Raw genomic sequence first — 12,573 nt, forward strand, 5'->3', positions numbered from 1 at the left:
TCAGTTAATATTTTATGATATTTTTATGTTAATAAAGTTGTTATTTGTTTAAAAATTTTCCAATTTGTGACATTCATTTTGAGTGTGAAAGCGTACAAATCAATTGGTTGTATGTCGTAAAATCTGAAGACACTTCATATAATACGGACTATCGAGGCTATCTTAACTGTAAGGCTGCGGGCTTAGGTCCATATTAAGAGCAAAAAAATCAACTCAGGTGACACTCCTGCAATTGTAGGTCATTTGAAAAAAAAACTTAACATGATTCAATGACTGCTGACTTTCATTGAAGACGCAGTTCCAAAAGAAAAAGGTGCAGATCCGAGAGAGATAACCGGACATCGCTGAGAAATCAGGCGTCCACTGATTTTTCTAAGTCCAACAAGGGCTCAGAGAAATGCAAGGGGTGGCTGTAAGTGACTGGACAGATAGAAGACTTAAATCAGCTAACCTTGGGCCAAAACGACCAACTACTGGTCCCAATTTAACCCCAGCCCACCGAGCCGACCGTCTACGATTTGCCAGAGAACACGATAATTGGACTGAAAACCGGGAGAAAGATTAGCGTAGTAAAGCAAAAACTGAGTTGGTTTTTAATGAAACTGGTAGTGGAGCTGAGGGATTAATGGCGAACCAATGTATAGAAGACATTTTAGGAGCTCACGGCGTTCCCTACGACAGTTTAATCTGCGAAAACTTCATCCTAATTCAGGACAATGCCCGTCCACATATCATGACTTTGAGATGCTAAAATCAGAGAAAGACCGCAAGCTACAGATTTATTACTAGAAACTCTTAAACGCGAGCGTTCGAATTAATTCGATTTTTTTGTTCACGAGTGTTTTATATAAGACATAATCCCATTATAACAAAATCTAAATCGAACTATATACAGTTTTCTAGTTATCCCCGCAATAATGAAACGACTGCATATAGATAAAATTTTTAAGTTGGTTCATTATAATAATGTAACTTTTATATCATTATTTCCGTTTTGTTTTCTTTCTATATCTAAGAAATAAAAAAAAATACAATTAACCAAACCGGAGATATGTAGTTCTTACCTATTACGTCAATGAGGTTTATTATCAAGAATCATATTCATAGGAAACCACTGAACCTGATGTTAATTAAGCCAACCAAATGCGATTAAACATTTCTTTATCTTTTTTCTCTTATTTTGGTAACGTGTAAACCTGATTCGCAGTAAAAATAACGATGTTTTTGGTATTTACATGTAAATCGAACAGAAAAGAAATTTGTACAAATACAAATATTTCCCTTCTAGATTAGGATGCGAACGTTAATCTAGTATTGAAATATCTTCTGATTTAATCGCGCAAGCTTGATTCGTCTTTTGAAGTCATCTAAGCTGAGGAGTTTGGTTTTGTATAAATGTAGACATATACTCACAAAAAGAAGTGTAATGGCGTCAGATCAGGAGATTGTGCTGGCCATTCTATCAGTCCGCGCCTCCTTCTCAACCGATTTAAAATGTTTTTTTGATGGGGCGGTGTTCCATCTTGCTGAAATCATGTTATATTCGCAGGAACTTGCGAGAATACTGTATAAGGATATATGAGGATAGTCCCAGAAGTACCTGGCCTAATCTAGAGATGGCGGTGGTTGTTTGAAAAATACTAGAAAGTACACAATCTATACAGTATATGTTACAAGTTTGAAGACGCCACGTTTTTTAGTATTTGTTCGGAAGCCATCAATAGTGAACGTTATCATCGTTATCTGATAGAATACTTTTATTTGAAAGGCATTAGCCAACTAATATAAAAGCTGAACTGGATTCTACTCTGGGTAAGACTGCTCCTTCGTTATCATCAGTAAAATATTGGGTAGTGGAGTTTAAACGAGGCTGTACAACCTGCAAGGACCAGCATCGCTGTTGTCGACCAAATGAGGTGACGACTCTAGAAATGTTGAAGAAAATCCACAAAGCGGTACTGGATAATCGTCGACTGAAAGTACGCGAGCTACCAGACATAGTAGGCATTTCAAAAAGTGCGGTACTTCGTATACTAACTGAAAATTTGGACATGAGAAAGCTGTGCGCAAGATGGGTGCCGCGTTTCCTCACAATAGAACAAAAACAGCGTCGTGAATATGTTTACATGGAGCATTTGGCAATGTTCCACAGAAATAAAGCCGAATTTCTGCACACTATCATAAATATGGATGAAACGTGGGTTCGTAACTCCACACCCGAAACAAAAAACAATGGACTGAAAAGGGAGAACCAGCAAAGACCATTCCATTTGCTGGCAAGGTTATGGCGTCGGTTTTAAGTATGCGCGTGAGATAATTTTCATTGACTTCTTGAAAACGTAAAAATTATCAATGGCGAGTATTATGCGAACTTATTACAACGTTTGAGCAAGGAAATCAAGAAAAAATGGACGCATTTGGCTAAAAAGAAAGTGTTGTTTCATCAAGACAATACACCAGCTCACACATCCGTTACTTCAATGGCCAAAATAAATTAATTAAATTTTGAAATGCTACCTCACGCATCCTATTCGCCAGATTTAGCCCCTTTGGATTATTTTTGGTTCCCAAACTTGAAAAAATGGCTCTGTCTAAGATTTTTGAACAATAAAGAGGTGAGTTAATGGAAATTTTGAGGAGGTTAGCGATTCTTATTATAAAAAGGGTAAAAATCGTATTGAGCATCGCAATTAGATGTTTTTATTGAGGTTAACTGTCGGGAGGTGTTCCTGCTAAATATTGGGGTTAATAACTGGTTTTTGATAAAAAAAAACTGTGATATCTGCAAGTACATAAGTTTATCAAAGTTGGCACGACATTATTTTGGGGCTCCAATCAAGTCGACAGCAATAAAAGAGGAACCTACAATTCCTATCCAAATATTAACTTTTTCAGGGTATTTCGTATGTTGTTCTCTTATCCAGTGAGGATTCTCATTATACCATTAGCGGCAATTTTGATGATTAACATGATAGTGGAGTGTAAATGTGTTCTCATCAGAAAATAAAATATATTCTAATTGGAACACATTAACTTTGTACGCGGTAGATAATTTGAATACATTTCGAATTAATTCTGAATATTTCAACTGCGCCAGCTCTGTTCACAATATGTTTATGCATTCGTCCACGAACCATCTATGAATGTTAGACTGACATTCTTATACTGTATGTTATTTAAAAGTGATTTTCTATCAAAACAAACTTATAATCAGTATACATCATCATGAAAAAGATATAAAAAGAAGTGGAAAGTTAAAGATAACCTAATCGCTTTGATCATTTGGTAATGATTTATAATTGTTACCGTTTTCTTACTGAATCGTAACAATTACATAGAAAAACATTAGATAGAGGTTACTTCGTGTTAAATATCACTAAAATGACACGAATGTACTAGCGCTGGATTACAAATCTTCACTCAGATTCGAGGATACGTTGGACATATCCAGTACACGTTCAGAAAACGGCGCTCCACGAAAACAGGATTTTAAATATTGAACGTGTTTTATTAGGTTCGTTCCAATTTATCGAAGAACCGTTCTTGGTACGGTTACGATTCTGCGCAATAAAGATTACGTGTTCTGATGGAACAATTATAGTTCTTCCAATATCAATTGCAGAAGACAGTTATGCGAGGAACAATCAATATTTCATAAATACGCACGGTACTCATACCAAATTAAGAACTGAAAAATAATGTTTACTCCTCATATAAAATACGGTAAACATCTAACAAATCGTTAGTCCACGTGGACTCATCCTCTCCACTGTTTACCAATGAAAACATCGCATCGTAAACATAAATGTTTTGGAAAGCGGATAATATAATTGTTGATAAAAAATGAAAATGATTTATAATTATATATTTAGCAATAATTCATAAGCTTTATAAGAGATTATTTTGACCGTGACTACCAGTTGATTTCAAATGGGACTCTAACGGCGCGCGCTCTGCCATCTATCTCAGAAACGATTCACCGTATGAAAAAATTTTTTAAACAAAAGTTGTAGAGAATTTAATGCTCTAAAATATTGATAAGAAATACAAATAGTGTAAAACCCATAGGATACGAGTTATTTGCAAAAGTTGTGTAAAAAATCGATTTTTTTGACTTTTAACCCCCGATTTTTAAAGTTGCTTACATCGAATTTTATGTTAGTTTTGAGAGGAGTTTTAGGATTTTAAATGAATAAGTTTAAACGACTTTATAGTTGAGTATCTCGATTTTCCGAAATTCTTGCCTACATCTATCTTAATTGACTGGACTATACCGCTAACTAAGCTATTGTAATCTAATATTTGCAACATTAATTTACAAAAATACTTTCTTCTATCGGAATCGTCTTCTTTTAGTTCATGAGCTGTTATCTACTATATAAAAATAAGTCGGGTTTTCCTTCCTGACGCTATAACTCCAGAACGCACGAACCGATTTCCACAGTTTTGCATTCGTTGGAAAAGTCTCGGGATCCGTGAGGTTTATAGCAAAGAAAATTCAGGAAAAATTCCAACAGAAAAGCGGGAAAATCTTTTTTCACATTCAGCGCCATCTCTGATACATAGCATGTACTATAAATCAATATTTTAAGTCGATCAAGATGTGACAGCTTTGGTGTTAGAATTATCTGAAATTGCGGCGACTCTTTTAGATGGCGGTCGTACTGCACATTCTGCGCTTAAGTTGCCACTGAATTTAAACACAAATGATACTCCAACATGCAATATTTCCCAATCCAGTGCAATGGGAAAATTGTTGATGCAATGCATTGTTTGGGATGAGTGCACAACGGCACATAAGAAATCACTTGAAGCACTTAACTTCACACTGAAGGATCTTCGGCGAAATAACAACATCTTTGGCGGCTTGATGATATTGTCGGCAGGCGATTTCAGGCAGACGTTGCCAGTAATTCCCTGTGGAACGCCTGCAGATGAATTGAATGCTTGCCTGAAGGCATCACCTTTATGGAATAACGTAAAAACATTATCGCTAACCACTAATATGAGAGTTCAACTTCAAAATGATCAAAGTGCTGCACCATTTTCCAAACAATTGTTAGCTGTTGGAAATGGAAAAGTCCCAGTGGTCCAGACATCTGGATTAATTACTCTTACCAACGACTTTTGCCGATTTGTAGACTCTCAATTAGCTCTTATTGAAAATGTTTTCCCAAACATTAGTGAGAATTATCAGAATTATGCTTGGTTAAGTCAACGAGCAATTCTTGCCGCGAAGAATAATGATGTACACGCCCCGAATTTCACCATTCAATAAAAAATTGCTGGCGATTTGGTGACCTACAAATCCGTTGATTCCATAACAAATCCCGATGATGTAGTAAATTATTCAACGGAGTTTTTGAACTCTTTGGAGTTACCAGGATTTCCACCACATAACTTGAAACTCAAAGTTGGTACAGTTATTATGATATTGCGTAATTTGAATCCACCGTGACTTTGCAACGGTACTCGACTTTCGGTAAAAAGACTTATGCCGAATTTGATTGAGGCCACCATTATTAACGGAAAGTACGCAGGTGAAAATTTATGTATTCCTCGAATACCAATGATTCCGATTGATCTTCAGTTTGAATTCAAACGATTGCAATTTCCAGTTACATAATTGTTACATAAAATTGTTACATAAAACGAAGCCATCAGGTGGCGAAATGAAGTTCGCCAAAATAAAATTGTTGTGATTAACGTTGAACAGCTTTTCGATCAGAATTTTGTGTATACTCTTGAAACTCAAATGTAAATCCCACAAAACCAATCGTTGTGTATTTCTGTTAAATGAACTATTTTTTTGATATTATCACGAACAATTAATGAAATTCAAATTACAGGTGTACAGGAGTACCTCAAAATCAAATCAAAATTTTGCGAATTTATAACAAATAAACCACGAAGCAAAATTCAGGAAAGAATATGAAAAACAATCACGATTCATAATTTTTTTAAAATGATACTTTAAGACTGTGTAAAATAGGTTTTTCAGTTTAAAAAAATATGAAGACTTCGATGTTTTGTTGAAGTATACCAAATACGAGTACAGTAAGTAAGTATGAGAATGATAATACAAAAATATCATATTATATAAACTTTTGTTTGATATCATTGAGTGGGCGAGTATAGAAAGGAAATTTATTGATTAAAGTAAAATAATATAACAATAACAACATTTATTTTATATTGTTACAACGATAATAAATAAAATAAAGGTATACGTATCAATAATGAAAAGATTGATAAAGAAAAAATACATTTTCCGGGGTCGTGGACCACGAGAACATGTCAAGGTGAAAAGAAACAAATACAAAAATCGTTTCCGAAAGTTTTTGAAGGATTATGAGGTAAAAAATATAACCAAATTCAGGACTATTCTACGGGTGATCTCTTTGCTACGATCCTGACCCATTTATAAATCAAAGTATACAATGCGGTCCACATGTATAGAATAAATTCAATTTTAAAGTTATTATGTACTATATGAAACATAAATCAGGACGATTTTTTATTTTTAAATTGACAATTTACAGTATGAAAATATTGTTCCTCTCCAGCACACCCTCGAAAATTTTAAATAAGGAAGGGGTTCGTGTGACACCTTGTTGGGTTTTGATCTAGTAGTCTGCTGTCATTCAGGTATTTAAAGTTACTAAAAGATGTCAGTATAATATTTGTGCGCGTATTAAATTTGTCATTTGTCCGAGACTAAAAAAATAGACATTTTAATTATGTTTGGTTGTAGTAGTAAAACAAGAACTCAAAAGGAGGTTTGTGAAATTTTTAATACTAAATACCCTGAACAACACGTTTCTTAGTCACAGCAAAATTGAAAAAATGTTTCATAAAACTGGACATGTAAAAAATATTGAAAAACTAGATGAAAATATTCAATTTACTGATTACTTAGAATTTGAGGAAAATCCGCATAAGATAACTTGAGAACTTGCCGCCGACAATTATGTAAGTAAATCATCTATTTTAAGAGTTTTACATAAAGAAAAATTCCATCCTTACAAAGTTTAGTTGGTTCACAAGTTAAATGAAGATAATCCTGACAGAAGGCAAGAATTCTGTGAATTGATTATGGATAGAATAAACGCAGATTTGCAGTTCATAAACAAAATAGTTTTTTCTGATGAAGCGACGTTTCATTTAAATTGAACGGTTAACAAACAGAACTGCAGATATTGGAGCAGAGAAAATCCTCACTGGATGTGTGAGACTCACACTCAATACGAGGTCTGGCTACTAAATAACGAGACTGCACGACCAGAGGGCGGGGTAAAAAACGAGTAGTGTATTGGGTCTGTCTGTCTGGCTGGGTAGTAGCGGTTTGAAACTAACATGTCTTTTTCTCGTGCTGAAAACCGTGTGTGACGAAAGTCAGGAGCAACGTATCAATCTCAAATTTCTCGTTAAATTGAACAAAACTCCCACTGAGTGCTATAAATTGTTGCAAGAGCCCTATAGGGACAATTCTTTATCACGTGCGCGTGTTTTTGAGTGGTATAAGCCCTTTAGTGATGGCCGAGAGTACCCTGAAGATGACCAGCGTCCAGGTCGCCCTGTGACTGTTTCAACTCCGGAAACAGTGACCAAAATCAACCAAAATATGCGTGCAGATCGTCGAATGAGCATCCGGATGATTGTCGAGGCTGTAAACACCGATAAGGAAACGGTTAGAAACATTTTACACGAGGAATTACACATGACAAAACTCTGTGCGAAGTTGGTGTCAAAAATCTGACTCCTGACCAAAAGCTCTTGCGTCAACTGGTCTGCTCAGATTTCCTTGAAAGTTTAGAAAAAGATCTGCTTTGAAAGGCACCCGATTTGAGTCGATGGAAGCAGTAAACCAAAAAACGGCAGAGCTCCTAAAGGCACTCACCAAAGAAGACTTCCAGCACTGCTTTGATCAATGGAAAGGTGTGTGGCGAGGGGAGGTAAGTATATTGAATGGGAGCATTCGAATATAGAATAATTTTTATAATAAAACCATTTTTCGTAATCAGTTTTGATATTTAATAGCCAAACTTCGTACTTCTATAGCTGTAAACAATTCAATCTGTAAGTGTGTTTGATACTGTTTAGTTTTTTCAAGTGTTTTTAGTGATTTTGGTAGGATTTTTTAATTTCCGTTATAGACTAGGCGTGTTTGTGTGGTTAGAATAAAAATTTGTGTTTAAGAATCGGTCTAAAAATGACAACAATTGAAGTAACCCTTTTTAACATCATGGACTCGTATTGGTGTCAGAAGCAGGCTACTGAAAGAAGGTGGAGCGCATTAGTGAGTACCGAGGCAGCACTGAAGATGACCAGCGCCCAACAGTGATCAAAATCAACCAAATTGTGCGTGCAGATCGTCGAATGACCATCCGGATGATTGTCGAGGCTGTAAACACCGATAAAGAAACGGTTAGAAACATTTTACACGAGGAATTACACATGAAAAAAGTCTGTAAATCTAACTCCAGACCAAAAGCTCTTGCATCAACAGGTCTGTTCAGATTTCCTTGAAAGGTTAAAAAAAGATCTGCCTTGAAAGGTACCCGATTTGAGACGATGGACGCAGTAAAGCAAAAAACGGCAGAGCTCCTAAATGCCATCACCAAATAAGACTTTCATATCTGCTTCGATCAATGGAGAAAACGTATAGAAAGGTATGTGGCGGTGGAGTATATTGAAGGGGAGCATTCGAATGTAGAATAATTTTTATAATAAATCCCTTTTTCGTAACCAGTTTTGTTATTTAATAGCCAGACCTCCTATCCTAAAAAAGTGAACGTTTGACCTTTTATAATTAACAATAAATTTATTGACCCTTATTTTTTTGAGGGCACAGTTAATAGATTTTTTGATCAACTTCTTAGTGCCTACATTACAAAGACTTTTTCCTGATGTTAATAATCCAAAGGAGGTAGATCGATCTATTCACTATCAACAAGACGAAGCTCCACTGCATTTTGCACGTACAGCTAGAAATTATTTAAATGAGGTTTTTCCCAATAGGTGGATTGGAAGACGTGGAACGATCAAATGGCCGGCTAGATCCCCTGATTTGACTCCTTTCGATTAATTTTAATGGGTTTATTCAAAATCTAAAGTGTATTTTAATAGAGCAGACAATATTGCTGATTCCAAAGTTAGGACAAAGGGAGAAATAAACAAAATAATCCCTGAAACGAAAATAACGAAGCTAGTAAACAATAAAAAAAGTGCGTTTGGAGACTGATAGACAGAAGGGAGTACCCAAGCGAAGATGGCTAGAAGGCCTAGAACAAGGGGAAACATGAGTTTAGCCATAGAATTAAACATTAAAACATACAAAAATTAATTGAGAATGGATACAAAAACATTGGAAAATAAAACATAAGAACTAAGAACCCGTTGGCGAGAGACGTAATATCTGCAAACCAGAAACTCATTTCTCTCTAAAATTGCAACTGGCACGCAATAAAAATGGCACCAAAGTTGCGAGTGCGAAATCTTGCATGAAACAATCAGCTGAGCTTCATACGTATACTTTTCATCGAGAAATATTGCGTCTTGCATTGAATTGCACGATGTCTTGCGTCATGTCAAGCGGCCTTAAAGTGTTGTTGTGTTGTTAAATTTAAAAATTTAAAAAACTTTATATTGCTGAGCAGAGGTTAAAATCCCTTTCCTACAAGCTGCCACACGACCCCTTTTCTCATTTAAAATATTCGAGGTGGTGTTGGAGAGAGATAATATTTTCATACTGTAAATTGTCAATTTTAGAATGGAAATCGACCTGTTTCAGTTTTTTTCATATAGTACATAATAACGCTAAAATGTTTTAGTTTATGAGCGTCATTGTTGTGGGGCTGTGGCAATCAAACACCAAAGTGAACCCTCTTTAATATACAAACAAGCTTTCGAATAACTATATATTCATTACATACAGAGCATAGCACAAATTTAATAAAAAAGATTGAACTAGCAATATAAGCGGAAGCTATGCACCTACTCGGCCTTTTTTCGCTGAAACTGTATACTTAAACTAAATCTATGGTTACTTCAGTCAAAGTTTAAAAGTTATTTGTATGGTTTCATTCGTCAGCTGACCTCTTCTTTCTTTAAAGCTTTTTGTACCATTTTTTCCCACGAGCCTGTTGTTGAACTTCCAATCAACAGGCTGGTAGAGGTTTTTCCTCACTTTATCTTGGTGAAACATCTCACCCAAACGCTCTTTATAATAAAGGCGATTTCATTGTTAAAATCAAATGTCATTTAAAAAAGTCGAAGAATATTGGATTATTTTTGCGCTTGGTATCAAATTTCAACACTTATACTAAAAATATACAATCGGGAAGCACTGACTTCAAGAAGGGCGCAACAATCTAATGCTCAAGCCTATACGGCAAACTCCTTGGTTGGTTTTCACGATTGTGTTCATGTGGATGATGCATTTCCACACTCAAACATTTACATATTTTTTGCGTATAATCATACCGTCAGTTTAATACCTGTGGAGGTCTTGGGGAGTGATGTTTTAACTCCAAGTAGCTGTTGACGAGTCATAGAAAGTAACTATTCTCATTATTAGCGTAGGAATGCAGCAGAAATTGCTACTGTGACTGGAAGGGATCTTAATGTCGATTCCTGCATCTTTAGATGGGCTGGTTGAATTTATGAACAAGCCATCGTCAAATACTAGGTGCTATGTAACAAGGGTGGATGCAGGGTCTTGACAAAGGGGGGTCATTAGTATTAGGATGTGTCCTCCCCCCAAGACATGGCATTTTAAGCCAATTCGTCAAATGAAAAATCCAGGTGGTACAAGCTGACACAACACGACACACAGAATCAGATAACAGAGGGAGGGACCAGAGGTGGGCAAGTGATTAAAAAATCGATTCTTTTCAATCGTTCGCTCTTTCGAACGATTCCAAAAGAACTGCGACTTTTCTTGCCTTCCCTCACTAATTCAATTTTCTCGTCTGTCCCGTAAACCGACCCACTATTCGAGTGAAACGATTCTTAAGTTTACTAGTTCTTTTACGGACTAGACTCTTTGGACTAGACCAACTCCTAAGTCGTTTATCCATAGAGCCCTAGATCGACTCCCGGTTCTTTTTTCGATTAGTTTGATTTGATTCATATTAATTAGTTTATGTCAGATTCTTCTACTTAGTCTTGAATTTTCTGAGCTTTTTATTATTGTTTTATTAGGTATTGCTTCGATTTTCGAAATATTTGGAGGTATTGGCCCGCTTTATCCACGGTGTAAAATAATTCGTACTTTTACATATTCCTATTTACGCCCTTTTATAAGAAACAAAAAACCAAGTTAACTAATAGTTCAAGAGTCGCAACCAAAAAAGTAGGTTCTGAAAAAAACGTACGGGAACAGGCATTTTTTTTAATATGATCCGGAGTATCCCCTGAATGTGAATCCAAGTGGGCGTCATGGGGGGGCTTCACTTTAGCCGCCATATTGAGAAACACGTTTTATTCACTCCGGAGACATTATACGGCCTCAATTGTCTAGATAGCCGTTACACTAAGAGTGTTAGCGACAACATTTTGTTCCTTCACACTTTCAGTGGCTGCGACACGACAGCAGCTGCATATAAAGTAGGAAAATCCAAACTTCTTACAACGTTACAAAAGAACGAATCTCTATTGAAAGCCGTGCAGTTGCTTACAGAAAATAACGTCGATCCTAACATAATTGCTTACGCCGGAGAATGTTTTTTTATTACGCTGTACGGTGGTAATGAATCGGAAGTCTCTACTAACTCGCTTCGCTACAAATGCTTCGGGAAATTGTCGAGTAAAACAAAGTTGAATCTGTATCTTCTACCTCCAGCACGAGATACAGCACGCCACCATTCTTTCAGAGTCTACCACCAGGTTCGAACTTGGCTTGGATTTTATCACGACACTGAAAAATGGGGTTGGAAGCGAGCTGCACAAGGACTTGAACCAATTCGAACTGCTACGCACCAAAAATAGCGGAGCTGTCTGCGGATGCTGAAAAGCTGGTCTGAAATGTTCCATTATTTGCTCCAATTGCAGTGGCCAAACATGCGACAACATGCCAGACACATCAGATGCCATCGGAAACGAAATCGAAGAAGACCTAACCTTCGATTCATCTCCTTCGGATATGGCGGAGGCAGAAGACAGATTCACAAGAGGGTGACACGCCCCGTAAAATAATGCACCACTTTTATATCATAATAAATGTCTGAGTCCGTTTTTTTGAAGTAATATTTGTAATTTTTTTTTCTTTTAGTGATTTCGACAACAATTTTAGACAGAGAAAATGAGGAGCAGACGAATATACACAGTATTTTACAAAATTTGCAAGAATTGAAACGGTTTGGCGATTTCTCGGAAAACTCAGATTCACGTTAAATTTAAAAAAATAAAAAAATTCAAATTGAATACCAGCCTTCATATTCTTCTATTAAAAAAGAAATCATTTTATATATTACAATATAAAATAGCATATTACAAGCATAACGTTAATTAATAATAATAATATTATGTATAACAATAATTATACTTAACTAAATATTTAGCATAAACCAT

The 12,573-nt window shown here is 35.9% G+C and overlaps 1 protein-coding gene across 1 annotated transcript; it reads left to right on the plus strand.

Moving 5' to 3' along the window:
• The first annotated feature begins 625 nt into the window (after positions 1-625).
• Positions 626-5,278, plus strand: LOC130445859 (ATP-dependent DNA helicase pif1-like). Its single transcript, XM_056781746.1, has 2 exons — positions 626-680; positions 4,593-5,278. Exons 1-2 carry the CDS (start codon positions 626-628, stop codon positions 5,276-5,278), a joined length of 741 nt encoding a protein of 246 aa, XP_056637724.1.
• The last annotated feature ends 7,295 nt before the right edge of the window (positions 5,279-12,573 follow it).

This window comes from Diorhabda sublineata, chromosome 6 (genome assembly GCF_026230105.1).
Source record: "Diorhabda sublineata isolate icDioSubl1.1 chromosome 6, icDioSubl1.1, whole genome shotgun sequence".
NCBI classification, from domain to species: Eukaryota; Metazoa; Arthropoda; class Insecta; order Coleoptera; family Chrysomelidae; genus Diorhabda; species Diorhabda sublineata.

Excerpts from the sequence above, each read along its gene's own strand:
- LOC130445859 (XM_056781746.1), top strand. The coding sequence starts at position 626 with ATGGCGAACCAATGTATAGAAGACATTTTAGGAGCTCACGGCGTTCCC. Across the intron at positions 681-4,592 it reads TCACGGCGTTCCCTACGACA|TCGATCAAGATGTGACAGCT; the intron begins GTTTAATCTGCG and ends CAATATTTTAAG.